This window comes from Ovis canadensis, chromosome 20, assembly GCF_042477335.2.
Source record: "Ovis canadensis isolate MfBH-ARS-UI-01 breed Bighorn chromosome 20, ARS-UI_OviCan_v2, whole genome shotgun sequence".
NCBI lineage: Eukaryota > Metazoa > Chordata > Mammalia > Artiodactyla > Bovidae > Ovis > Ovis canadensis.
This window is the reverse complement of record NC_091264.1, coordinates 28,012,159-28,037,518: the sequence shown is the minus strand read 5'-3', so window position 1 is coordinate 28,037,518 and position 25,360 is coordinate 28,012,159. Positions and strand designations below refer to the sequence as shown.

Genomic DNA, 25,360 nt, shown 5'->3' with positions numbered 1-25,360 from the left:
AGATGGCACAATTTCTATGGGGAATACAGGTAAAGCTTGCTTAAAGTAATTAAAGAAGACTCAAATTAATGGAAGAGTCACCAGATTCATGGATAGAGACACTATCTTGAAAGTGTTGATTCTCTTCACGTTAACCCATAAATTAAATTCACTCTAATAAAAATTCCAACAGTGTTGGTTTTCCTTTTGATGGAATTAAAAAAAAACTTATAAAGAAGAACAAAGTGATTCAGTTATGCACTTCATGTATCTATTCCTTTTCAAATTCTTATCCCAATTAGGTTGTTATAGAATATTGAACAGAGTTCCATGTGTTATACAGTAGGTCCTTGTTGGATATCCATTTTGTTTATTTATTTTTATTTTTCTGGCCACGACGTACAGTATGTAGGATCTTAATTCCCCAACCAGGGATCAAATCAGGGCCCCCTGCATTAGAAGAATAGAGTCTTAACCACTGGACCACCAGGGAAGTCCCAGTTATCCATTTTAAATATAGCAGCGTGTGCACGTCAATCCCAAACTCCCTAACTATCCCACCCTTCCTCCCTGGTAACCATAAGTGCTCTAAGTCTGTGAGTCTGTTTCTCTTTCATAAATAAGTTCTGTTAATCAATTATGCTCCAATATAAAATGAAAAGTTAAAAAAAAAACTTATAACGAGCGCCAAGGGGACTTCCCTGACAGTCCAGTGATTAAGACTCTGTGGTTCAAATGCAGGGGACGTGCATTCAATCCCTGGTTGGGGAAACTAAGATCCCACATGGTATGCAGTGTGGTAAAAATAAATAAATTTATTTATTATTATTTATTTATTTATTTATTTTTTACTTTACAATGTTGTATTGGTTTTTTAAGAGCCAAGGGCCAGGAATAGTACAGACATTCTTAAAGAATCACAATGTAGGGGTCCTGCTGTAAGAAAACCAAGATTTGAAGTAGTTAGGGCACCATGGTTATCAACAAAGGGACAGGTAAGTAGACCAATGGAAAACAATCCAGGTGACAGAGACCCACCCAGGTGTAGATAAGGCTTGCCACACAGCAGAAGCCAGGGGTGGAAAGGGGGCTATCCATAAGTGGTCCTGATGCAATTAACTATATGCATATGTGGAAAAATGAAATTAAATCTTTTATTTTCGCTATAGACAAAAATAAATTCCAGGCTCACCAAAGAGCCATAGGGGATGTGTAATACTTATAATGCTAGGATAAGGAAAGCTTTCTTAAGACCATAAAGAAATTTGGCCTTTGGGGGAAAATTTTTGATAAATTTTTTTATCATTGGAAAGATGAATTTTTATTAATTGATAACACTTACTGATGAATTATGTTTATCAACAGAATCAGATACTTGATATATTTCATTCTGTTAAAATTAAGACTTTTGTTTGTCAATAGAATCAGATACATTGATATATTCCATTCCATTAAAATTAAGGCACCATACAGTAAGTGAAAAAATAAACCACAGACTGAGACGATATATCCTGGATTACTATCCAGAATATATAAGAAATGCCTAAAATCAAAAGAAAAAGCCAAATCAGCCGATAAAAAAGTAAGCCAAGGATATGAACAAGCAATTCACAGAATGAAACATAAAAAGTCTGCTGGATCTCTCTAGGAATCAGTGATATGCAAATTAAAACCATAATGAGATACTTCACACACTTCAGATTAGCAACAATTAAGTCTAAAAATAGGAAATATTGGTGAGGATGTTAAGCCAAGGGAACTCTCATATATTACCAGTAAGAGGGCAAACGGGCCTGACCACTTTGGAAAACAACCTCACAACACCTAATACATTTGCAACGGCACGTCGTATTCAGACCAGGCACTTCTACTAAGAGGCATGTGCCCCTGGAGCCACGCACAGTCATGGGTAAGCATGTTCATCTTAGCAATGTTTATAATTGAGAAAAGAAGAAGAAAGAGAGAAACACTTCAAATGGCCAGTAAAAGGACAACAAATAAACTGCAATATATCATACAATGGAGTGATGGTTCAGATGAATGAAACAGAACCACCTGTATCATTTGTGAATGAACCTCACAAAAATACAACATCAGGCCTAAAATAACACTGCTGAAAGGTATGCCCAACATGCCATTAAAGATACGCAAGATCCATGCTATATGGTTTTTTTTTTAATTAATTAATTTATTTTTTTTTAGATCCATGCTATATGGTTTTATAGATACTTAGAAATACAATAAAAGTATAGACAGAGGCATCAGAATTATAAGCAGCCCCAGAGGAGTTTCTTCTGGTGGGGAGGAAGGGTGATCCTGAGAAACTTAACCTTGCCACTGGGCTCTAGTTCCTGGGCTTCAGGGTGTGTGCATAGGCGATTATAGTCCCAGACACTGTATTTTCAGGTCTCTAAACGTTTCCTAATAAAAGGGGAGACTATTCTTGAGTGAATGTATTTATGGAGCACTGACTGTGTGCCCAGCCCTGACTGTGCCAGAAGCCATGGGGACGCAGGAGGAATGCCACCTCTCCTGCTCCTGCTGGCTGGTGTCCTGAGCTCCCAGCCCTCGGAATTCCTCCTGCCCTTGAACCTGGCCCACCGCCATCAGTGCAGAGGGCGTGGGAAGGGCCTGGTACTCTGGAAGAAATGGGTAGACCTGGGGAAGAAATTTTCCATGGGAGCTGACAAACTCCAAAGAGAGCAGAATCGCTAACCCGCTGAGGTCTCCTAAAATCATACTGAACTCCCCATCATTTGAGACACAGGCTCACAGGAGAAGACCTCCTCTCCTCCCATCATCCACCGTGAAGGCGTGAGGCATGTGTTTGCTTTTCCTTTTTTGCAGTATTACATGCACACATGTACATGGTACAGATTAGCCTAAGTACACAGAGCTGTGGGCTGTGTTTTCAGCCTCAGAGTCTACGGTGTGGCCTCGCTGGATATCTCTTAGGAGAGGACCCTGCTATGCTGTCGCTTCAGTTTGGTGCCCCCTCCTCTATATGGGGACAGAGCGACAGGTCAGGCGGAAGCAGCCCCCTTACCTGAAGCCTAGGAGGATGGCCGAGGCGATGACCAGCGCGGAGAAGGAGAGCGCGTAGCCCACTGTGTAGACGACGTAAAGAGACAGGAGCTGCTGCTCCGGAGAGCTCTGTGTGCACACGGGGGACATGGCATACAGGGGGTGCCCACGATCCTCCTCTCCCACAGCCTGCTTACCCAGGGGACAGGGAGACTCAGCCCCACTGGGATCCCGGAACTGAAGAAGGGAATCACCTATGGTGACGGTCCCTGGATTTCAAGGACCTTGTTCTGAGGCCAGAGAGGTGAACACACACCACCTGTGTCCAGAAGGCATGGTGAGCAAAGCCCCAGAGGCAGGAGGGTGTGCAGGTGGAGACAGACCTACCCACCAGATGGCCCGGGTCCCTGCTCCCATGAAGTTGGCCCCCTGCTGCCCCCTCCTCGCCTCCTCAACTCACGCGGTCCCCTCGCTTGGAATCCTCACACTCGGACAGGTCCCTCCAGGGCAGGCTTGAGTTGTCCTTGTGCAGCCATAGGCCGTCCGCGGTGCAGAACCGGTAGACATGACCCTGCAGCACTGAAGTGGATACACAGGGTGAGCCTCGGCCCAAGGCCAGCTGCCTTGCCCCTTCCCCACCCAGGGGTCGACCCTGTGACCCCTCCACACATGCACACACACACACACACATACACTCAGGTCTTCCTCTCCTGCCACATGTTTGTTTCACCCAGGAACAGGAGAGGTCACAAAGGGGACCTGCCCAGGCCCCGCCTGGGCCTTTCCTCTTAGCCACCCTGGAATGCAGTTTGACGAACCCACACTTTTGCTATAAGGCCACACCATTTCCAAGGCAGAGGAACCAGAGATCAAATTGCCAACATCTGTTGGATCATTGAAAAAGCAGGAGAGTTCCAGAAAAACATCTACTTCTGCTTTGTTGACTATTCCAAAGCCTTTGACTGTGTGGATCACAACGAACTGTGGAAAATTCAAGAGATGGGAATACCAGACCATCTGACCTGCCTCCAGAGAAATCTGTATGCAGGTCAGGAAGCAACAGTTAGAACTGGACATGGGACAACAGACTGGTTCCAAATCAGGAAAGGAGTACGTCAAGGCTGTATATTATCACCCTGCTTATTTAACTTATGCAGAGTACATTATGAGAAACGCTGGACTGGATGAAGCACAAGCTGGAATCAAGATTGCTGGGAGAAATATCAATAACCTCATATATGCAGAAGACACCACCCTTATGGCAGAAAGCAAAGAAGAACTAAAGAGCCTCTTGATGAAAGTGAAAGAGGAGAGTGAAAAAGTTGGCTTAAAACTCAACATTCAGAAAACTAAGATCATGGCATCTGGTCCCATCACTTTATGGCAAATAGATGGGAAAACAATGAAACAGTGATAGACGCTATTTTGGGGGGCTCCAAAATCACTGCAGATGGTGACTGCAGCCATGAAATTAAGACACTTGCTCCTTGGAAGAAAAGTTATGACCAACCTAGACAGCATATTAAACAGCAGAGACATTATTTTGATAGCGAAGGTCCATCTAGTCAAAGCTATGGTTTTTCCAGTAGTCATGTATGGATGTGAGTCATGCTGGACTATAAAGAAAGCTGAGCACTGAAGAATTGATGCTTTTGAACTGTGGTGTTGGAGAACTCTTGAGAGTCCTTTGGACTGCAAGGAGATCCAACTAGTCCATCCTAAAGGAAATCAGTCCTGAATATTCACTGGAAAGATTGATGCTGAAGCTGAAACTCCAATACTTTGGCCACCTGATGTGAAGAACTGACTCACTGGAAGAGACCCTGATGCTGCGAAAAATTGAAGGCGGGAAGAGAAGACCACAGAGGATGAGATGATTTGATGGCATCACTGACTCAATGGACATGAGTTTGAGTGAACCCCAGGAGTTGGTGATGGACAGGGAGGCCTGGCATGCTGCAGTCCATGGGGTCACAAAGAGTCAGATACAACTGAGTGACTGAACTGAACACATGATTTCCAGGTCCCTGCCTCAAATCTCATTCAGACAATGTTCGATGCTGATAAGCTATGGCCCTGGCAGACCCACAGCCACCTCTGAGATTTCTGATTCTTGGAACTCAGGGCCACCTCCTTGAGCAACGTAGACCTCAGCTATAAAGTGGGCACAGAGCTCCTGAGAAAAATAAAGAGACACAGCCCTGCCCTCAATGAGCCCCAGTCTGAGGGGATACAGCCCCGCCTCAGGGAGCCCCAGTCTGAAGGGAGACACAGCTCCGCCTCAGGAAGCCCCAGTCTGAGGGGAGACACAGCCCCCCCTCAGGGAGCCCCAGTCTGAGGGGAGACACAGCCCCGCCTCAGGGAGCCCCAGTCTGAGGGGACACAGCCCCGCTTCAGGGAGCCCCAGTCTGAGGGATCACAGCCCTGCCTCAGGGAGTCCCAGTCTGAGGGGAGACACAGCCCTGCCCTCAGGGAGCCCCAGTCTGAGGGGACACGGCCCTGCCTCAGGGAGCCCCAGTCTGAGGGGACACAGCCCTGCCTCAGGAAGCCCCAGTCTGAGGGGAGACACAGCCCTGCCCTCAGGGAGCTGCAGTCTGAGGGGACACAGCCCTGCCCTCAGGAAATTCTAACCTGATGGAGGAGATCCAGTCCTATTGTCAAAGATGACCTGATTTATCACCGAGGAAACCAGAACTGAAAGAGACACATGTACCCCAATGTTCATCGCAGCACTGTTTATAATAGCCAAGACATGGAAGCAACCTAGATGTCCATCAGCAGATGAATGGATAAGAAAGCTGTGGTACATATACACAATGGAGTATTACTCAGCCATTAAAAGGAATAAATTTGAATCAGTTCTAATGAGATGGATGAAACTGGAGCCGATTATACAGAGTGAAGTAAGCCAGAAAGAAAAACACCAATACAGTATACTGACACATATATATGGAATTTAGAAAGATGGTAATGATGACCCTGTATGTGAGACAGCAAAAGAGACACAGATGTATAGAACAGACTTTTGGACTGTGAGGGAGAAGGAGAGGATGGGATGATCTGGGAGAATGGCATTGAAACACGTATACTATCATGTAAGAAACGAAGTGCCAGTCTATGTTCGATACAAGATACAGGATGCTTGGGGGTGGTGCACGGGGATGATCCAGAGAGATGATATGGGGTGGGAGGTGGGAGGGAGATTCAGGATTGGGAGCTCATATACATCCGTGGCGGATTCATGTCAATGTATGGCAAAACCAATACAGTATTGTAAAGTAAAATAAAGTCAAAATAAAATTTAAAAAAATAAAAGGAATACATAGCTAATGGCAGAGGTACAGTCCTTAGAGACTCTCTGTTCAAAGACGGGGAGAACTGGCTCCTCCCTTCAAGTAACACCAAGTAGCCAGAGATGGAGGCTGTCCTCGGAGACCTCCCAGTCTGAGTGGGGAGCCCCTGTCCTCTAGGAGTTCACCGTCTGAGAGAGGAAGGAAGCACAGTGCCTGACTTCAGAGAATCAAGACTCTCACAGAAAGAAGAAGGTGCTGAGAAAGGAATAACACCAATGCGAAGAAGAGAGGTCACACACAGGCCCAGCAGAATTGGGGGCAGGGCGTCCCTGTGCCCCTCACACCCTGCCTGGGCATCTGGTGCCGGAGCAACTGCCCTGGCAGGCCTCAGTGTCCACCACCCAGGGAGCGGGTTGGCTGGTGGCCCCAAGTTTGCAGTGAGGTCACAGTGATCGGGGCTTACTCGTGTCTGAAAGGAAATGTAAGTCTGACCCCAGGGCCAGGAGACCAGGGACAAAAGCAGGGAGAGATTTTGCACCGGGGGTGGGGGTGTCAAGGAGGGGACTGGGGGCCAGGACAAGTTTTAAAAGACTGAAAAGACTTCCCTGGTGGTCCAGCGGTTAAGAATCCGCCTTCCAATGCAGGGGACACGGGTTCTACCCCTGGTCCAGGAAGATCCCATGTGCCGGGGAGCAACTAAGCCTCTGTACCACAACTACTGAGCCCACATGCCACAACTAAGGCTCAACACAGCCAAAAATAAATTTATATATATATATATATATATATATATATATATATATATATATATATATATTTAATTCTAAAGGAAAAAAAGATTTTAAAGACCAGATTCCCCAGGTGTGGGAAGAAGGCTCAGTGTGAGGGAGAGAGACAGGCCCTGGCTGGCAGCGGCTGCTCAGAAGTTTCCAGGTGGAGAGGCAGCAGCAAGGACAGGTCTGCGCAGGGGGCTCATTAACACACATGTCTGACAGCAGCGGCGCCAGCCCAGGTCCACCCACCAGGGTCCAGGAGGGATGCACCATCGAGGCTGGGGCTGCATTTCCTAGCTCACAAACTGTCAACCCACCCGTTGTTGTCATGTGCCCGACATCATTTTAAGGGCTGGGGCAACCCTCTGCCTACATGGTCAGACACCTGTCAGTGGGACCCTGGTCCCCTGAGCCAGTCCCCAGCTTCCAGCTCACTCTTTCCTTTCTCCCACTGCTCTTCAGAGACCCTGAGCAGGGTCCTAATTTAGGAGACAGCAGGTATCTAGTAATACTGTGGGGCTAAGTCAGCTTTTGGCATCACAGCTTCTGGAAGAACCTGTACTTTAAGAGACATCCCCCAGGGAAGAGAAACAAAAGCCTGAAAAATCTAATGGTGGGACTTCCCTCAGCAGGAGACGTCCCCCGACACAGGATGAACAAAATCAGAAGAGCATAAAGGCAGAGAAGGGGAGGCACCAGGTCTGATTCTAAGCGACTGGATGAGCCCCCAGACATCTCTTTGATCTGCTGCATGAGTGCCTAGGACTCCTCCCCAGGAGTTGAGTCATCTGATACAACAGCAACACCAGCCTTCAGGGGTAATGACCCCAGAGCAATGATGGAGATCTGGGCTGATTCTACGGGGCATGAGACTGGTGTCAGAGCCTTCTCTAAGTCCGTTTAGATGGGAGGAAGTGGGGAGGGGTGAGGAGGCAGAGGGGCCAGGGAAGGGAGAGGACCCAGCAGTGGAGCTCAAACCATGGAAGTACCACCGACCCAGGACGCAGCCTGCAGCAGTGTGATCCTAACACTCAACTCGCCACAGGGGCACAGGCTCTGGCAGCCAGGAGGCACACAAATGGATGCTTTCCTTCCCCTCTCAAGCCCTCTCTGCAGGCTGCACTCTCACAGAATCAGGTTTTGAGTACCTGCAATATGCCTGACACCTGAGAACATCACAACCACCTTACAAGGTTAGGCGCCAAGAATCCCATTTTACAGATAGAGAAACTGAGCCTCTAAGAGGCCGAGTGACTTGCCCAAGATCATCCAGCCAGGGAGTGGCAGAATCAGGATCACAGCCCCTGGCCCTCTGCCTCTAGAGGCCAAAAGGCCAAGAGTCAGCACCCGAACTCGCTGCTAACAGTCCACCATGGCCACGTGCCATTGGTCTGTCCTTCCTCTGGGCCTGGATTCACCAACCTTCCGCATCTTCCCAGCAGGTGCTCTTGGCAGTGTGGGCCCTCTGCACCCAGCCATTCCCGGGCTCTCTTCTCAGGGTGAGCTGGGAGGATGAGGAGGTGGTGGGGAGGTGGAATGTGCACAGATGTGTGTGTTACGGGCACAGTGTCAAGGGACCACTGCATCCCTGCAAAGCTCAGTGAGCCTATGCAAATGCGTCTGTCAATTACCCTTCATTAGCAGCAAATATTAAAAGCCAGGACTGTTCCTGGCCTGGCTGTGGTCCCCAGGCACCCATCTTGGCTGGAGATGGGGTGGGTCAGGGCCCAGCCCAGCTTATCAGGCCAGCCTTATCTGGCCCGGGAGCTACTGGTATATCATAACCAGAAGCTTGGCTCTGGTTTTGTCAACACCAGGAGGCAGCCGGCCACGAGCCAGGAAGCCTAGGGAATATTTCATTAAGTCAGACCCTGGTGCTGGAAATAAAACCCCCAATTAAACACTTCCCCTCCCGGAAACTGCAGCGGCGTCCGTAATCAAGCTAACAGCCACCCTTCCACGTGGACGCAGGCACTCAGGGCTGTGGAGAGGCGCTCATGAATCCATTAGCTCCTGTACCCTGGCAACAGCAGTGGCCAGCACAGACTCCTGGGCCCCCAGCTTCCAGGCCAGGATGCCGAGATTCAAAGTGGGCAGTCACTGGACCTCCCCGGAGTTCAGAAATGAGGGTCAAAGCCAGGGCTGGAACTAAAGGTGCCAGCTTGGACTCCGGGTGAGGGGCTGTGCCTCACATCAAGGACTAGAGGAAGACCTCAAGCTTAAATCCTGGTCCTGCCCTCGACCAGCTATGGGACCTGGGGCAGACCTCCCTGGGTCTCAGTTTCCTCATCTGTAAAATGGAAACCACAATAACTTCCCAGGTCGGTGGTGTGAAGACTAGAAGTGAAAGCATGTGAAATGCCTGGTAGCTCTGTGTGTGTGTGTGTGTGTGTGTGTGTGTGTGTGTGTGTGCGCACGCGCGCTCAATCATGTCCAACTCTTTGCAACCCCGTGGACTGTAGCCCGCCAGGCTCCTCTGTCCATGGAACTTTCCAGGCAAGAATACAAGAGTGGGTTGCCATTTCCTTCTCCAGGGGATCTTCCTGACCCAGGGTCGAACCCACGTCTCTTGCGTCTCCTGCATTGGCAAGTGGATTCTTTACCACTAGCGCCACCTGGGTGCCTGGCTGGCCTTCAGAACACAGTCACAGTGAAAGTCCTGCTCCTGCCCAACCCCGTCCACCCCCACCCTGGCCCCAGTTCCTCAAAAGAGTGCCCTTCACTGGGGCCAGGGTGGGGGTGGACGGGGTTGGGCAGGAGCAGGAACTTAGGACCCTGCCGCAGCTGAAATCCCTCCAGGACCAGCAGGGGGCCTCGGCTTCCTTCCGCAACCCTGGCCTGCTGCAAAAGCTCCTCCAGAGAGGCACCTGTCAGAGTTACCAAGAATTGTGAGTTATAGGCTATTTTTAAAGCATTTTATGACTCTCCTATAATTAGAACCAAGCTCACAAACAGGTAGGGATCAGGAGAGGGTGCAGCTAATGAGACTGGAATGATTTGTAACGAGCAGCTCAGCTGTTGGCCGGGAAGTGAGGTTGCTGGAGGGCCCTCAGGTGGCAGCAGGCTCTTGGACACCACTCGAGCCTCTTGGTTTCCAGAGAGAAAATCTTGTGGACACAAGGCATCTCCTCTGAAGCCCTTCCTTCCCTGACTCACCTGCCCCCACCCTTTCCGTGCAGTCCCCAGTTCTGAATTAGAGGGGTCTGCATTCAAGGACTTGGCTGATGTCCCTGGGATGCTGTACAGTTCTGAGGCCTGGACCCATTTCTGAGCTGGTGCCTAAACATCCTCCGCCGTGGAGGGCCTTCCTCTCCCTCATCCATCTCCATCCACCTGTTCTTTAAGGCCTGGCCCCGATGACACCTACCTCCGGAAGCCTTCCTAATGCCACACCCCAGGCAGAAGTGGTGGCTCTGACCTCCCTCAGCACCACTTCCCAGGCTCCCGAGCAAGCTCTTCAAGCCCCGTGGGAAAGTCACCCCTTCTCCCCAAAGCCCACACACTCACACACCTCTAAGGTCTCACTGACATCCCCAGCTCTTAACACAGACCTGCCCTGGGTAATTGTTTCAAATTTAATTATTTCTCAAGTCATTCCTCTGCCCTGCCCTGTGCCCTAGAAGGCTGACCCCTGTGGACAGTATCACTTGAGTTCCTGGCCCTTTGCTGGGTTTAGCTAATGGGAGGCACTGGCAGGAGGTAGGAAGACAGTTGGAAAGGGAAGCTGGGGTATTTCTCCCTTGCTCCCTTTTTGCCTTGATTCTGAGGTTCTGGCAGTGGTTTTTGCCCCTCTGTGATCACGGCCCTGTCCTGCTGGTGGCCTCTCCAACACCATGACCTCCAGCTGTCATGAGGGCACCACAGCCCTGTTCCTGCCCCACTGGGACCTAGGGATACTAAAGCTTCCCACTCTTATAGTCCTTGGTGCGTTATGTCCTTTGTTGTTTAATTGCTAAGTTGTGCCTGACTCTGCGACACCATGAACTGTAGCCCGCCAGGCTTCTCTGTCCATGGGATTTCCTAGACAAGAATACTGGAGTGGACTGCCATGCTCTCCTCTAGGGGACCTTTCCAATCCAGGGATTGAACCTGTGTCTCCTGCATTACAGGCAGATTCTTTACTGCTGAGCCACCAGGTGAACCCAGACCAACCTCTGAAGTGGTCCCTCTATCAGGTTCTTTTAAGATTCCCAGCTGAGTGTGTTTTCTCCCAGGACATTGACTAAGATCTTCTCCTCTTTCTTCCTCACACTCCTAATTCCCACTACAACATTTTCACTTAGGGCACTCCCTTGATTAACCCAAGAAAGTTTCAGAACTGCCCCCACCCTCCTCCCCCATGCCCTGGGAGGGGGTGAGGGAAGCCCCCCGTGCCAGCTTCTGCCAAGGGGACAGCCAGGACAGGCCAGAGACAGCAATTATGTTGCAGGAACCCAGGGTGGGTATCTCTGTGGGTCCTTGACTCAGAGAGAGGGGAGAGGGAGGCAGAGTCTGTGATCCCAAGCGTCAGAAAAGGGAGTGAGTTAGCTTGGTCAAAAAAGGAAGTGAGGTGGGGAGCTGGGGGCGGGGGTGGAGGCTGGCAGGGGGCCTGTGCAGTGGCTGTTATCTTCATGGAGAAAGCAATAAAACCATGTTCGCTCATAAATGGGCACCACCAGGACCTATTTCCTGCTCAAATAAAATTAAAGGTGATGGATGGAGCCACAAGCAGCAGGCAGAGCTGGGGGTGGCTTAGTGCTGAGTGATGGGCCCTGTCCTGTGCCTGGCTCCCCGGGGTCTAGAGGACCAGCCAGCCAGCCAGTCCCAAACCTTTGGGGAGCCGGGAACCTGTGTGTATTGAGGGAAGCGGAGAAGACAAGTCAGGTAGGTGGAAAAAGTTAACAGAAACCATTTTCTAGGAATCTGAAATCCTCCCAACACCCCCATCACCTAGCTATATCCCCCCTCCCACATGATGTCCAGAGGCACAGAGAGGTCTAGAAGTTCAGTCAAGTTCACACAGCCACTTGGAACAGTGTGAGGCAGAATCATAAGATTTCATCTCCAGGGAGAAGGCAAGCAGTTCACTGCCCTCCCTTGGGGTAGTCCAGCCAGCAGAGGCCCAGGTCGCTCCCCTGTCTCCATGCCCAGACCCACATGCACAGGAACACACATGTGCCCGCACACTGGCGGAAGTCTGGTGCAGAAATGACACACGCTTAATCTGAACCAGACTCCTGGGTTGATTCATGGGTCTGCTATTCACTCACTGTGAGAGCTTGGAAAAGTCACTTAGCATCTCTGGGCCTCAGTTTCCTCCTCTGTAAGAGGGGAGGGTCGTCGGAGTACTAGATGAAGTATTCTTGGAGTACTCAGAGCCCTGAAAGGTTGTTGTGAGGATTAAATGACTGCAGGTACATAAAGCGCTTAAGGAAGAGCTGCATGAAGGGCACCGGGCTGCTCTGTCTCACCCAGGGGCCTGCCTCTTTCCAGCCCAGGCTCTCAGCATGCACCTTGGGGTAGGGGGTCATACCAGGAGGGGACAGCAGGAGAGACAGTCCTCAGGACTCCAGCTGGGGCTTCGTCCGACCTCCATCCCGTGTTCTGAGCTGAAGCTGACGCCAGGCCCTGCCAGGTGCCCTGATGTTCCACTAAGCAGCTGCCTCCTCCAGGAAGCACACTGGCTTCCCACAGCATGACCTTCGTTTCCCACCTGCTTCTGGGCCAGTTTCTGCTTGGTCTCAGACCCCTTCAATGCACTGTCATTAAGAGCACAGGCTGCCTTCAAATCCCGGTCCTGCCATTGACCACGTCATCTAGAGTGAGCGGCGTAAACTTTCTGGGGGCTCGGTTCCCCTATCTGTATTACAAGCATACTGGGGGGTTGTTCTAAAGATTACATGAATACTTGCCTTTTAGGGCAGGATGAGGCACAAAGCAGGCACTGAATAAGTATCGTTATTATAAGACAGTATCTTTTCTCCCTTCCTGAGACTGTGAGCTCTCCGAGGCAAGGGTGCTTGTCTCCTGGGACACACGGGGCGGGGGGCGGGGGGGGGCACACGGTCTCCCCCTCCAGTCAGAGCTCTCTCTGCAATCTCTGTAGGTCTCTGCACTCCAAAGCCCCTCTCACCTACCCAATTACACCCTTCCTACCACAAGGTGTCCCGTACAGGCAGCAGTGAGCTGGGGAGGGCTGGAGGACAATCCTACTAAGGCCTGATCACCACTGCCTGGGTTCCTCTGAGCAGTGAACCCCTTGAAAAGTCGGGAGGTGGCTCCAGGGCACTATCAGGTAAGCGTTAGTCACTCAGTCATGTCCGACTCTTTGCAACCCCATGGCCTATAGCCCGCTAGGCTCCTCTGTCCATGGGATTTTCCAGGTAAGAATACAGGAATGGATTGCCATCCCCTTTCCAGGAGATCTTCCCAACCTAGGGATCGAAACTGTTTCTCCTGCATTGCAGGCAGATTCTTTACCATCTGAGCCACCAGGGAAGTGGGGGACCTACAAACACATGCATACACACACATAGCAATGACGCCTCAAACCACCCCCACCCAAGTACCCAAGAACTTCCTGCCTGATTCCTTTCCTGATTACTAGAAGCAAGCGGGTGCTCACATTTCTTTCTTAAGTCAGAGCCTCATGCTTTCCCTATAGCCACCTGCCAGAACAAGCCTCAGGCCCAGGTTATACCTGCTATCACACCCTACTGCTCCCCACCCCCAAGGAAAGGTAGGCAGACCACCATGAGGAGGCCTAAAGACCTCCGGGGGTGGGGAGACTGTGTCTCAGTGGAAAGGAAGCAGCAAGCACCCTATGCCAACCCCACCCCCACCCGAGCCTCCTGGACACCAGGGAGGCAAGGTCCATGTGGGGAAGGGGACTCACCGCTGCTGGCCCAGGGTAGATACCAGGGGCAGCTGACATTCACAAAGGAGCCTGGTGACCCATCCGGCCAGCAGGCATAGTCATCGAAGGTCCGGTTGCAGAAGAGGTCTGGTGCAGGGGGAAGGAGTTTAGTCCGAGCCTGGCTGGGGTGCTTTCCGCTTTCCCCTGCTCCCCATTTGGGAGGCTACCCAGCAGAAAGCTCCCTGCCTAGCACGTTCCCACCCAACAGGCACCACTTAGCAGCAGTGGGACTCGGAGCCAAGTACTTAAGGTCTCTGTTTTCTCATCTGTAAAATGGGGTTGATTTCCCAGCCCACAGGGCTGTGCAGGGACAAACAGCGTACGCAGCAAAGATACCAGAGCATAATAAGTGCTTAATAAACAATCTTCATGGCCTTTTCTGAAATTCCACACCTCCTGTGACTGGGACAGTGCCTCAGTACCTCTCCAGCCCGAGATCACTTCCTCAGGCGACTGGGTCAGGACCGCTGCTCAGGAACAGAGGCCTGTCTGGCTTCAATCCTCTATTCTTTAAAACAGCCCACACGAGCTCCCTAAACGTTCATTACTGTAAGTATGTGAGTGGGGCCTCCAGCCCGGACATAAGCCGGGAGGCCCTGAGGACACAGAACGGAATAGTCTGGTGTCAGCTCTGGAGGGGCCCTGGCAAGGGGTACAGCGGCTACACGGCTGCACCCCAAGGCATAGGGCAGATGCAGGTCCTAGGCATAGGCAGAGGCAAGGGATGCCAAGCCAGCTTGGGGGGCCTCTGGCGGCTCTGGGGAGCTGCTGGGTGGGGGCCCCGCCTGCTCTCACCTGCGGCCGGGGGCGGGGCCTCGGTCAGGAAGCGCTGGCACTGGCGACGGTACTCTCGCCATTTCTGCACGGTCTCCGAGAGGGACACGGCGGCGCCCTGGGGAGAAGAAAGAAAAAGGGGCCCCTTGGGTCCAATTCAAGTCTATTTTACCCTCTGCCCCACACACTTGGTTTCTTGATCTTTAGGGGATCTTAGGGCCCCAAACCCCACAGGCTTTGGCCACCTTTGCAAGGGGGTGACAACCCAATGAGGGGCTCCAGTGGATGTTTTTCAGAGCATACCTTGCTGCTAAGTCGCATCGGTTGTGTCCGACTCTGTGCGACCCCACAGACGGCAGCCCACCAGGCTCCCCTGTCCCTGGGATTCTCCAGGCAAGAACACTGGAGTGGGTTGCCATTTCCTTCTCCAATGTAGTAAAGTGAAAAGTGAAAGTGAAGTCACTCAGTCATGTCCGACTCTTCGCAACCCCATGGACTGCTGCCTACCAGGCTCCTCTGTCCATGGGATTTTCCAGGAAAGAGTACCAGAGTGGGTCACCAGTGCCTTCTCCGAGCATACCTTGAGGTGTAGTAAATGTCCAGCTCATGGCTACTGAAAGGATGCTGTTGGGGTGAGTGGAGGAGGGGGAGGGGAGAGCATGTGTGTCTCATTCACGGTTTCATCTGCCCCCACCCAGCAGAGATTTCCTGAAGGCCCTGGGGTTCATGACTGCCACGGGCTCCTTTCCAGTGCCCAGTCAACCTGCCTGTGAAGTTCTCACACTTTCATCCACCATTCTAGAAGGGGACACGCAGGCTCAGAGTGGGAGAGGGGCTTAGTCAAGGTCACACAGCACTCCAAGGAGCTGAGCTGAGGCTAGGACCTGGAGCCTCCCAGATCAGTGACTGTTGGAGCAGTGGATGATGTGGGCTGCAGTGGGATTCAGTGCTGCAGACCTTGGTACTATTTCCCACTACCACAGGGGTCCCCAAGCTCCGGGACCTAATGCCTGATCATCTGCGGTGGACCTGATGTAATAATAAAGTGCACAGCAATTGTAGCACACCTGAATCACCCTGAAACCATCCCCCCGACCCCCAGTCCATGGAAAAACTGTCTTCTACAAAACCGGTCCCTTGTGCCGAAAAGGTTGGGGACCCCTGCTCTAGCGTCCCTCCTACAAAATGCAATCATGTCATCTGGGAGGTCAACACAAGCCTGCACTGTCTCCTTCTAGCACAACAACATGGGTCAAACATCAGCCCAGCTCTATCAACTGGAGAAGGAGAAGTCTTGAGGACATGGGGTGAAGGGTCAGAAAAGTTCCAGGACACAGAGATCAGGCCTGCATTGGGAGGGGCCCCCCTATCTGTGAGCAGGGGGATAAGAAGCTCCACTTTCAGATAAGGTAACACAACTGGCTTTTAGACAGACCCAAGCAGATGCCCCCAAGAGAGAATTATCCATTCCCAGACTCTGTAGTGTACTTCCTCTACATATGTCTTGGGACTGTGTTTCTTTTTTATTTGTATTTTTTCCTGAACAGGCTTAAGATTCTAAATATTCTTCACTTAGAGGCTGCAGACACACAAATGACCAGGGAGCCCCTTGGATAAAATTTAGGACCTATACATAATTTAAAACAAAATTTCACTTTTTAAAATCACAACAATAAGCATTTGTGCTGAAATTAAAACAGCTTCCTTTGGGGAGCTTGCATCCTTGACTGGTGGTGCCCTAAGCACACTGGATCTGGTGTCTGGGTAATCTTGCCCAGATTTAAGCTGAGTTGTGGTTTGTAACAGGGATCCCCAGTTTCTGAGATCTAATGCCTGATGATCTGAGGTGAAGTTAATGTAATAATAATAGAAATAAAGTGCACAATAAATATAATGCACTTGTGGGTGTGTTAAGTCGCTTCAGTCATGTCTGACTTTTTGCCACCCTATGGGCAAGTTCCTCTGTCCATGGGATTCTCCAGGCAAGAATCCTGGAGTGGGTTGTTGTGCCCTCCTCCAGGGGAACCTTTCTGACCCAGGGATCGAACTCCAATCTCTTATATCTCCTGCATTGGCAGGCAGTTTCTTTACCACTAGCGCCACCTGGGAAGCTTGAGTCATCCCCAAACCATCCCCTCACCGCGGTAAAACTGTCTTCCACAAAACCAGTTCCTGGTACCAAAGAGGTTGGGGACCACTGGTTTATGAGACGCTTCCCATAAAGACACAGGTTGTCTTGGGCTCATCCCTGGCTGCCTAGGAAGCCCTGGGGAAGGGGGGAAACAAGCTTGCTTGAGCCCCAACCACACTCTTAGAGTAAGTGTGCTGAGACCACAGGTGGAGATATCTGAGACAGTCCTCTTCTGAGGGCAAAGGTCAAGTGTATTTGTAAAAAAAAAAAAAAAAAAGAACAAGAAATCAAACCCAACAGCAAAGGCAGTATCACAATTTTAGCTACAACTGGGGGTCCAAACAGTTTTCACTAAAGCCGGTCCTGGTGGCTCAAACCCCCAGACTCGCTTTCCTTCTCCTCCTGCCCCTGAAAATGGCAGCTGCTGGTGGTTGGGACAGGGAGACTGGGAAGAAATCCCACTCCATCTCTCTTTCCAGGAGGAAAGCAGGCAGGAAGCAAGGTCACTGCTGGGAACTGGGACAGAAGGTGTGTCAGGGGCAGGGAGTGAGAACAGGGAAGCTCGTGGAAGCCAGAAGTCTGGAGGTGGAGGTGGGGAGTGGGGTTAAGGGTAAGGACAACACCAGGAAGGCCAGGCTGGCCACCAACCTCCAGGGGACTTGGAGGCAGAGGCAGCCCTGTCACTTGCTCTGAGCAGAGTTTTGGAAAAGAAACTATCTTCAGACTGGGGCTCCCTGAGGACAGGGCTGTCTCCCCTCAGACTGGGGCTCCCTGAGGCTGGGCTGTCTCCCCTCAGACTGGGGCTCCCTGAGGCAGTGCTGTGTCTCCCCTCTGACTGGGGCTCCCTGAGGCTGGGCTGTGTCTCCTCAGATTGGGGCTCCCTGAGGCAGCGCTGTGTCTCCCCTCTGACTGGGGCTCCCTGAGGACGGGGCTGTGTCTCCTCAGACTGGGGCTCCCTGAGGCGGGGCTGTGTCTCCCCTCTGACTGGGGCTCCCTGAGGCTGGGCTGTGTCTCCTCAGATTGGGGCTCCCTGAGGCAGCGCTGTGTCTCCCCTCTGACTGGGGCTCCCTGAGGACGGGGCTGTCTCCCCTCAGACTGGGGCTCCCTGAGGACGGGGCTGTCTCCCCTCAGACTGGGGCTCCCTGAGGCAGCGCTGTGTCTCCCCTCTGACTGGGGCTCCCTGAGGCTGGGCTGTGTCTCCTCAGATTGGGGCTCCCTGAGGCGGGGCTGTGTCTCCCCTCTGACTGGGGCTCCCTGAGGCAGCGCTGTGTCTCCCCTCTGACTGGCGCTCCCTGAGGCTGGGCTGTGTCTCCTCAGATTGGGGCTCCCTGAGGCAGCGCTGTGTCTCCCCTCTGACTGGGGCTCCCTGAGGCTGGGCTGTGTCTCCTCAGATTGGGGCTCCCTGAGGCAGCGCTGTGTCTCCCCTCTGACTGGGGCTCCCTGAGGCTGGGCTGTGTCTCCTCAGATTGGGGCTCCCTGAGGACGGGGCTGTGCCTCCTCTGACTGGGGCTCCCTGAGGACGGGGCTGTCTCCCCTCAGACTGGGGCTCCTCGAGAACAGGGGCTGGGTCGCCCCCTCAGATAGAGGGCTTCCTGACAACAGGGTTCGCTGCCATCTTCCTGCACCAGCTGAAGTTCTTCAAATACTGCTCACTTCCGCCCCACCTCTCCCCAGTCAAACACACAAACTCCCAGACCTCTGGCCTCTCCCCACCTGGTGTTTATGGAAGTAATACTGTGCCAGACTCTGGGTGGCAGGTCTGATGGAGGGACATGGGGAACACAAAGATGAGGGCAGAGCCCCTGCCTGAGAGAATCCGCAGGCTCCTTGGGGGTGGGGTGGGGACAAATGCTCTTCAGGACACAGCAGAGAAGGCAGGTGACACTGCTCAGGTTGAGGCGGAACTCGGTGCAGATCCGAGAGTTCTGGCGGGGTCAGGGGGCCCTCTGGGGGCTGTGAGCGGAGGTTAAGCAGGGGATCTGTGGGGAGAGATTGGGCCCAGCAAGGGCAGAGGGTGGGCATTTCAGCAGGGGGCCCGGCTGGAACAAAGTGGCAGAGGTGGGACACTACAGCTCCAGGGAGCAAGCCGAGGACAGCTACGGACCGCCGTTCAGGAGAATCTTCTCAGGACCCGGGGCAGCTGGGAGGCTCTGGGCTGGAACAAGGCTGAGGTTACTCGGTGTGGCCAGGCCCGGGGCCCAGGGGAGCATGGTTACACGGAGATGCGTGAATAGCCTTGGCCTTGGGAGCAGAGCCAGGCCTGACCCTGGCTCCCTCATATATTGATTTTCTGACCTTGTCCAAGAGTTTTAACTTCCAGCCTGAGCTCACACCTGCACAGACTGGAAATAACCATAGTCCCTCCCTCTTCATGAGCATTAAGTGAGTTGATGCTAAAGGGCCCCAGTACATGGAAAACTCAGTCAACAACAGCTGTCCTGGATTTCTGCTGTTGATGGGAGAAAGCAAAGCGTGGTCCGGGCAGCCAGGCTCCCCGGGGAGTCAGGGTCGTACCCCTCCTTCATTTCTAGGATCAACAAACTCCTGGCAGGAGGAAACAAACATATTTTCTTGCCAAGGACCGATCACTCAGCTTAATTCGTGGCATCTTCCAGCTGCAAACGTAGCCAATAGCAAAGCCTCCATGCCTTTCAGCAAGCAGGAAACTGCAAGGAGGGGCCTGGTCCTGCCCACTGGCTGCCCCCCACCCCCGCCACACCACACCCTGTCCCGCCCCATTTCATCCCCCTTTGATGTGAGGTTCTGCCCTAGGCCTGGAGAGGAGGGGCTGCAGGGGCTGGGTGGTGGAGAGGATTCAGTGATGGAAGCCCTGCCCCTCACAGGCTGCAGAGCTGGCTGGAGATGGGGCACTTGATGGGCCTGGGTGAGGGCAGGCTGGCAGTTTTTAGAATCAGGACTCACCAGGTGTTATGGGCACTCTCTGCATGGGGGTGAAGGCAAAGGGGGGCAATGCCTGGGTGGAGGTCACAGTAAGGAGGGGGCATCTCTCAGATTCAAGAGTTTGGGGAGGAAGCAGGAGGTGAGAAAGAAGAGGCCAGGAAAAATAAAAATTTTTTTTTTTTTTAAAAAAAAGAAGAGGCCAGGAGGGCGCACTGAACAGACAGGCACAGGTCCTGGGCATAAATCCCAGTTGTCTGTTAATGTGGGACTGATGGGACAAATTTTAACCTTCTGGGGCCTCAATTTCCTCATCTGTAAAATGGGCACATCGCTCTTCTCTAAGAATTCCAGGACAGTTCCAGCAAGATAAAGTAGCAAAAAGCTTTAGGAGTTATCCAGCCCTGTATGAATGGGCAGTGTTCTAAGGAGGAAGAGCAGGGAGAGAAGGATGCAGAGCGGGTGGCTGCTCTCAGGGTGAGGGACTTTCCAACACCCTGGGAGGGCACACCTCCAAACACTGGCTGCTAACCTGAAGAGTTCCTCCTACAGCTTCCTGTCTCAGTATGAATAAGTGCATCAGATTCCTTCCTTCTCCGGGAACCTTTCTGACTGAAGGGAAGGAGGAAAGAGAGGCCTCTGAGGTGGGGAAAATGGGAGAGGAAAAAGAGGGCTCCAGTGGCAACTCTGGGGTCTACCAACTGGTGCAGCCCTGCGTCTTCCCCAAGGCAGGACCCCCGGCCTCATCTTCTCTGCCCGACTTCCAGAGCTCAGCCATCACCGACGGCCTCTGAGACCTGCAGGGATGGGGCTGCTGGTCCCTGCGCTCTTGGCCCCCTTTCTTTTTCCTTAAAGACTCCAGATGCATGAGCAGAAGGGCAGGGAAAGGAAGACCGTACACACATTCTCACATGCACAGATCCCTCCCAGGGACATGCTGCCACACACGCTATCACACATGCCGTGGAGCACACGCTTACACACTAAGACGCAACAGAGCCTCTCTCCCACACACGAACTCGCAGACGGTCAAGCACACACACACAGACCCCTTGGTTGACATATACTCAAGTCACACTGTTGCACACATAGATACAGAGAAAGAGTCACACGTTCTGTCACAAGCACATGATTTCTCACCCACACACGGACACACACTGACAGACACCCATTCACACTCTAAGAGGTCTGTCATACAGACACACACACACACACACACACACACACACACACACACACCCCTCCCCACAGATGCAGTGTCACACTTGGAGTCACACTGTCAGATACACAATGACACGCTGAGATGTTTCAGACACAGGGACTCACAGGCAGGAAGTCACAGAAGGTCACGTGAGTGCAGAGGAGAAACAGGGGTTCATACAACCCCTCTCCTCCCGTCCCTCTCTCCTTATGTCTCTCTCTGTCTCTTTCTCTGTCTCTGTGTATCTCTGTATCTCTTCATCTCTCTCTCACACACAGGGAGGAACCTACTCAGGGGCAGCCTGCCACTAAGGAAGAGCCTACTTCTCCTCAGAGCCAGGCATCCGAGGGCAGGATGTGGTTTCTTGGTATCTCCTGCTTTGATCCCCACTAGAGGCCATGTCTGGGAGGGAGTCCAGCTCAAGAACGAAGTTGCACGCTGACCGTGGCGTCCCCTGGATTCCCTCCACCCTTCACTAGAGGGGCCCCCACCCCCAGCCCTCTTCCACCACCCTGGAGAAGGCTTCCAGATGTCCGAGGACAAGAGAGGGTCAGAGCCCCTGAGTGACTAAAGCTGCTGTCACGGGATGCCAGCGTCTCAATCCGCTCCAGAACTATCTGGCGGGGCTCGTGATCCTTATTTACAGATGAGGAAACTGAGGTTCTGTTTGCGATGGTCAGGAATATTTGAACCCAGTCTTGGCTGGCTCTAATTTTGGGTGTCAAAGGCTTGCCCTCAGTAGACCAGCTCCCTGACAGGGGTCTTGGGGAGGAAAGGAATAGGGGAGGGGGTGGTCCTTCCCAGCAATGATGGAGTGGCCTAGGTCCCCTTCTTCAGAGGTCAATTCGACCACCCCCCCTGCCTGTACCCCCTCCAGCCTGGCCAGGCTGACTGTGGGTAGCTCACTCGGTTTTCCCTTTGGTCCCGCCTGGATGGGCAGGTATTAGGCACCAGCCCAGCCCTGCACCCCTTTCTCCTCTCTGCTGCTGGTCTGCTGGATTCACTTTATACAGGGAACCCTCCTTTTCTGAGATTTATTCCCCCAGCAGGGACATGGAGGGAGCAACCTAGTCTTGCTGATCTCATGAACAGAAAATAGAAGGCAAAATCCACCAGTGTTTATAGAGTCTTACACGCAGGATGAGTTGTGTCGCAATTACTGCAGTCTGACCTCCAAGCTTGTCACTCAGACCTCCGCGGGCCAGGAATGCTCAAAGCAGGGGCACCTCGCGAAACTCCCCTTCTCTGCTCAGAGCCTGGCTCACCCTGCCCTTCTCTGTGTCCCCAGGACTAGAGATATGGCCCTAGGATATTAGGCTTTTACTCTCAGGGGATCAGAAGAGAGGGGATCAGAAGAGAGGGGGTTCAAGAAGCCCCACTCCTCTGGGCAAAGGAACTTTGGGGAGAAGACAGGTGGCCTCCACAACCTCTCTTTTTTTGCTTAATCTGCAAACTTGGCCTGGAGCAGGATGGGACCAGGCACCAGAGCCTTCCACCCCGACCCTGTCCCAGCCTGAGGAGGAGGAGGAGGGGGAGGAGGGAGGAGGGAGGAGGGAAAGGAGGTAAAGGTGAGCCAGAGCAGTCTGCAGTCCTGGCTCCGGAGAGATCCCAAGCATACCAGGGAAGCCATTGTGCGGCAAGGGCAGGAGTTGGGCTGGCAGACAGGAAGAGGGAGGGGAATGAGTCTGGGAAAAACACGGGGGCTGAGGAAGGGCTGGCACCTTAGCTGGGAGACGCATCTGTCCACATCTGGATTCTCAACCAGGGATGGAGTCGGCCCTCACCCAAGCCCCTACTCCTGCCTCCCACCTGGGACAAATTTCAAGGCCTGTACAGGACCCCTCCCCAAAGCTTCAGGTCTAGGGGTAGGAGTGGGAGGTCACGGGAAAACACAGTCCCCCGGCACAGGACAGGCCACCCAAGCCTGCACCTCCTCTCTGTTCAAGCATCTCACAGCATCTCTGGACAACTCCCCTCTCCTAAAGCAGGCTGACACAGCCCCCAGCCCAGGAGCCTGGAGGCAGCAAAGGCAGAGAGGGGCTGTAGGGGTCCCCCGGGGTCAGGTCTCCAAGGGCGTGGGGAGGCCAAGGTGTCTCTGAGTGTCCCAGTATGAGCTCTGGTGCTTGTTGACCACCAAGGAAGTCAAGCTGGGGGTGTCAGATGAGTGTGTGTATGTGTGGAGGGTGCTGCCTGCTTCCAGAGGAACAGGGAGCCTTTTCCGTGTTTGCCTTGGGGCTGGGGAGCCGATGTGGCTCTCAGGTTCCCTCTGGGAGGTCAGGAGGAAGGACAGCAAGCTGCCACCGCAGGGTCCCTGGGGCTGTGAGTCAAAGGCTGTGCCAGGGGAGGAGAGTGGAGCTGGGGGTCCACACCCTGGCCTCTCTGCCTTCCCGGAGGGTCTCCCATAGCGAGCGGTGGCGGGTTGGGGCACAGACACTGCGGGAAGGGGTCTGGGGCAGAGTGGGAGAGGGCAGCTCGGGCTGCAGCCGAGCCACTGGTACGGGTCTGGGGGAGACGGAGTTGGGAAAGTGGTCCGGGGAGATGCCGGGCGCAGAAGTCAGCGCAGGGCGGCCGCGGGACAGCCGGTGGCCCGGCCAAGGGGCCCCGGCGGCCAGGAAGACGGGCGCCTGGCCGGGGCTGGGGGAGCCGTCCGCCGTCCGGGTCCCCACCTCGGCCACCCAGCCCGGGGCACTCCACTGTCCTAGGCCCCGCTCTCCCGAGGCTTGGGTTCCCGCCGCCCGCGGAGTTTCGCTCAAGTCCGGGACGCCCGGCCCGCCGCAGCCCGCACCGCCGCCAACCCCGCCCCGGGGCCCGCGGGTCTCACCTGGGGCCGGGGGCCGGCCCTGCCCACCGCCCCGAGCAGCAGCAGCGCCAGGCGGAGCGGCCCCGGGGCGCCGGCCATGGCGGGGCGCTCAGCACCGGGCCATCGCTGCCACCTGCGGCACGGCGCGCGCCACGGAGCCCCGGCCGCGCGGGCGGGCGCGGGGGAGGAGCCGGCGCGGGGCCGCCCCGCCCGCAGGAGGGGCCGGGCGGGTCCTGGCTTTCCAACCCGGGCCGCCGAGGCCCCCCCCCGGCCGGTCCTTCTCCGGCGGGAGGTCCCGGGCACTGCGCTCCGGGCCGGTGCGCTCGGGTTCCGGGCGCGCAGGAGCCCGGCCGTCCTCATCCCGCACCCGCACCACCTTCCGGATCCCTCTGCTAAGGAAAGCCAAACCGCCCCCAAGCTGTCCAGGGTACCCCAAAGGGAACTGGGGCCGGAGAAGCGCACAGGACTTGGCCAAGGTCACACCTTCCGTCAGACCCCTTCTGGAAAGTGTAACCCCAAGAGCTGCGAGTGGCTAGGAAGATAGATCCACCCGGAGGGGTTACCCCGTCCCCAAGTCCTCTCCTCCTCGAGTTCTGTCCCGAAGGCGGCCCTGGGACAACCAAGGTTGAAGGGACAATGACAAACGATCTATGGAGCCCTGCGGGTGGGGAGGGTCTACAGGCTCACCACCCGCCTCCCGCACCGTAGCCCTGCTCTGAGTCCCCGGGCTCTTATAACCCCTGTGCCCACACGATTACGTGCGCCCAAGGCTGTCCTCTGCCCTCCTGCGTCTTCCTCTCGCTGCTTGGTGCCACTCTCTATTTTACCTGCCTTTATATCCCCACACCCCAGAGCAGTGCAGACCTGGGAGCAGGGGCTGGTGGGGCCCAGACTCACCGTCAGCCAGGCTGTGGGAGACAGTGCCAAGAAAGCACTGACTTTCCTGTTCCCTAAAGACAGTGAGGAGACCCAGTGGGAAGAGGGAATTGTACCCGCCTGCCTTCCCGCAGTCAATCCTAAAGGAAATCAACCCCGAATATTCATTGGAAGGACTGAGGCTGATGCTGAAACTTCAGTACGTTGGCCACCTGATTCGAAGAACTGACTCATTGGAAAAGACCCCGAGGCCGGGAGAGACTGAAGGCGGGAGGAGAAGGGGATGACAGAGGACGAGATGGTTGGATGGCATCACCGACTCCATGGACATGAGTTTGAGCAAGCTCCGGGAGTTGGTGATGGACAGGGAAGCGTGGCGTGCTGCAGTCCATGGGACTGAAGATTCGGGACACGACTTAGCGACTGAAAAACAATCGCCCCCCCCCCCCCCCGCCCCCCACACCACCACCACCAACAACAAAAGAACTTTGAAGTGGAGTGGCAGCAGTATTAGCCTGGAGCTACATGGAGCATGTCTGGACCATTACAAAGGGAAAGGGAGTCTGTTGGAGCAGCTGCTTCTCAGGGAGAGAACAGAACATCTCAAACCCCAGAGAGAGGTGAGATGCTGGGAGAAGGGAAGAGGAAGAGCTGGGAGGAGGCCTCCAGTGGGAGGAACCAGGGGCTCCCATTCAGCAAGTTCTGCCTCCACTACC

The 25,360-nt window shown here is 53.7% G+C and overlaps 1 protein-coding gene across 1 annotated transcript in view; it reads right to left on the bottom strand.

The window, feature by feature from the left end:
* Positions 1-23,942, bottom strand: part of GLP1R (glucagon like peptide 1 receptor) — a 38,602-nt gene extending 14,660 nt beyond the window's left edge. Inside the window, exons 1-5 of the mRNA XM_069564673.1 lie at positions 23,790-23,942; positions 14,760-14,856; positions 13,944-14,051; positions 3,464-3,582; positions 3,026-3,132 (exon numbers count right to left, since the gene is read on the bottom strand). Of these exons, the coding sequence (XP_069420774.1) occupies positions 3,026-3,132; positions 3,464-3,582; positions 13,944-14,051; positions 14,760-14,856; positions 23,790-23,867 (509 nt within the window). The 5' untranslated portion in view covers positions 23,868-23,942. The remainder of the gene's footprint in view (positions 1-3,025; positions 3,133-3,463; positions 3,583-13,943; positions 14,052-14,759; positions 14,857-23,789) is intronic.
* Positions 23,943-25,360: the final 1,418 nt, after the last annotated feature.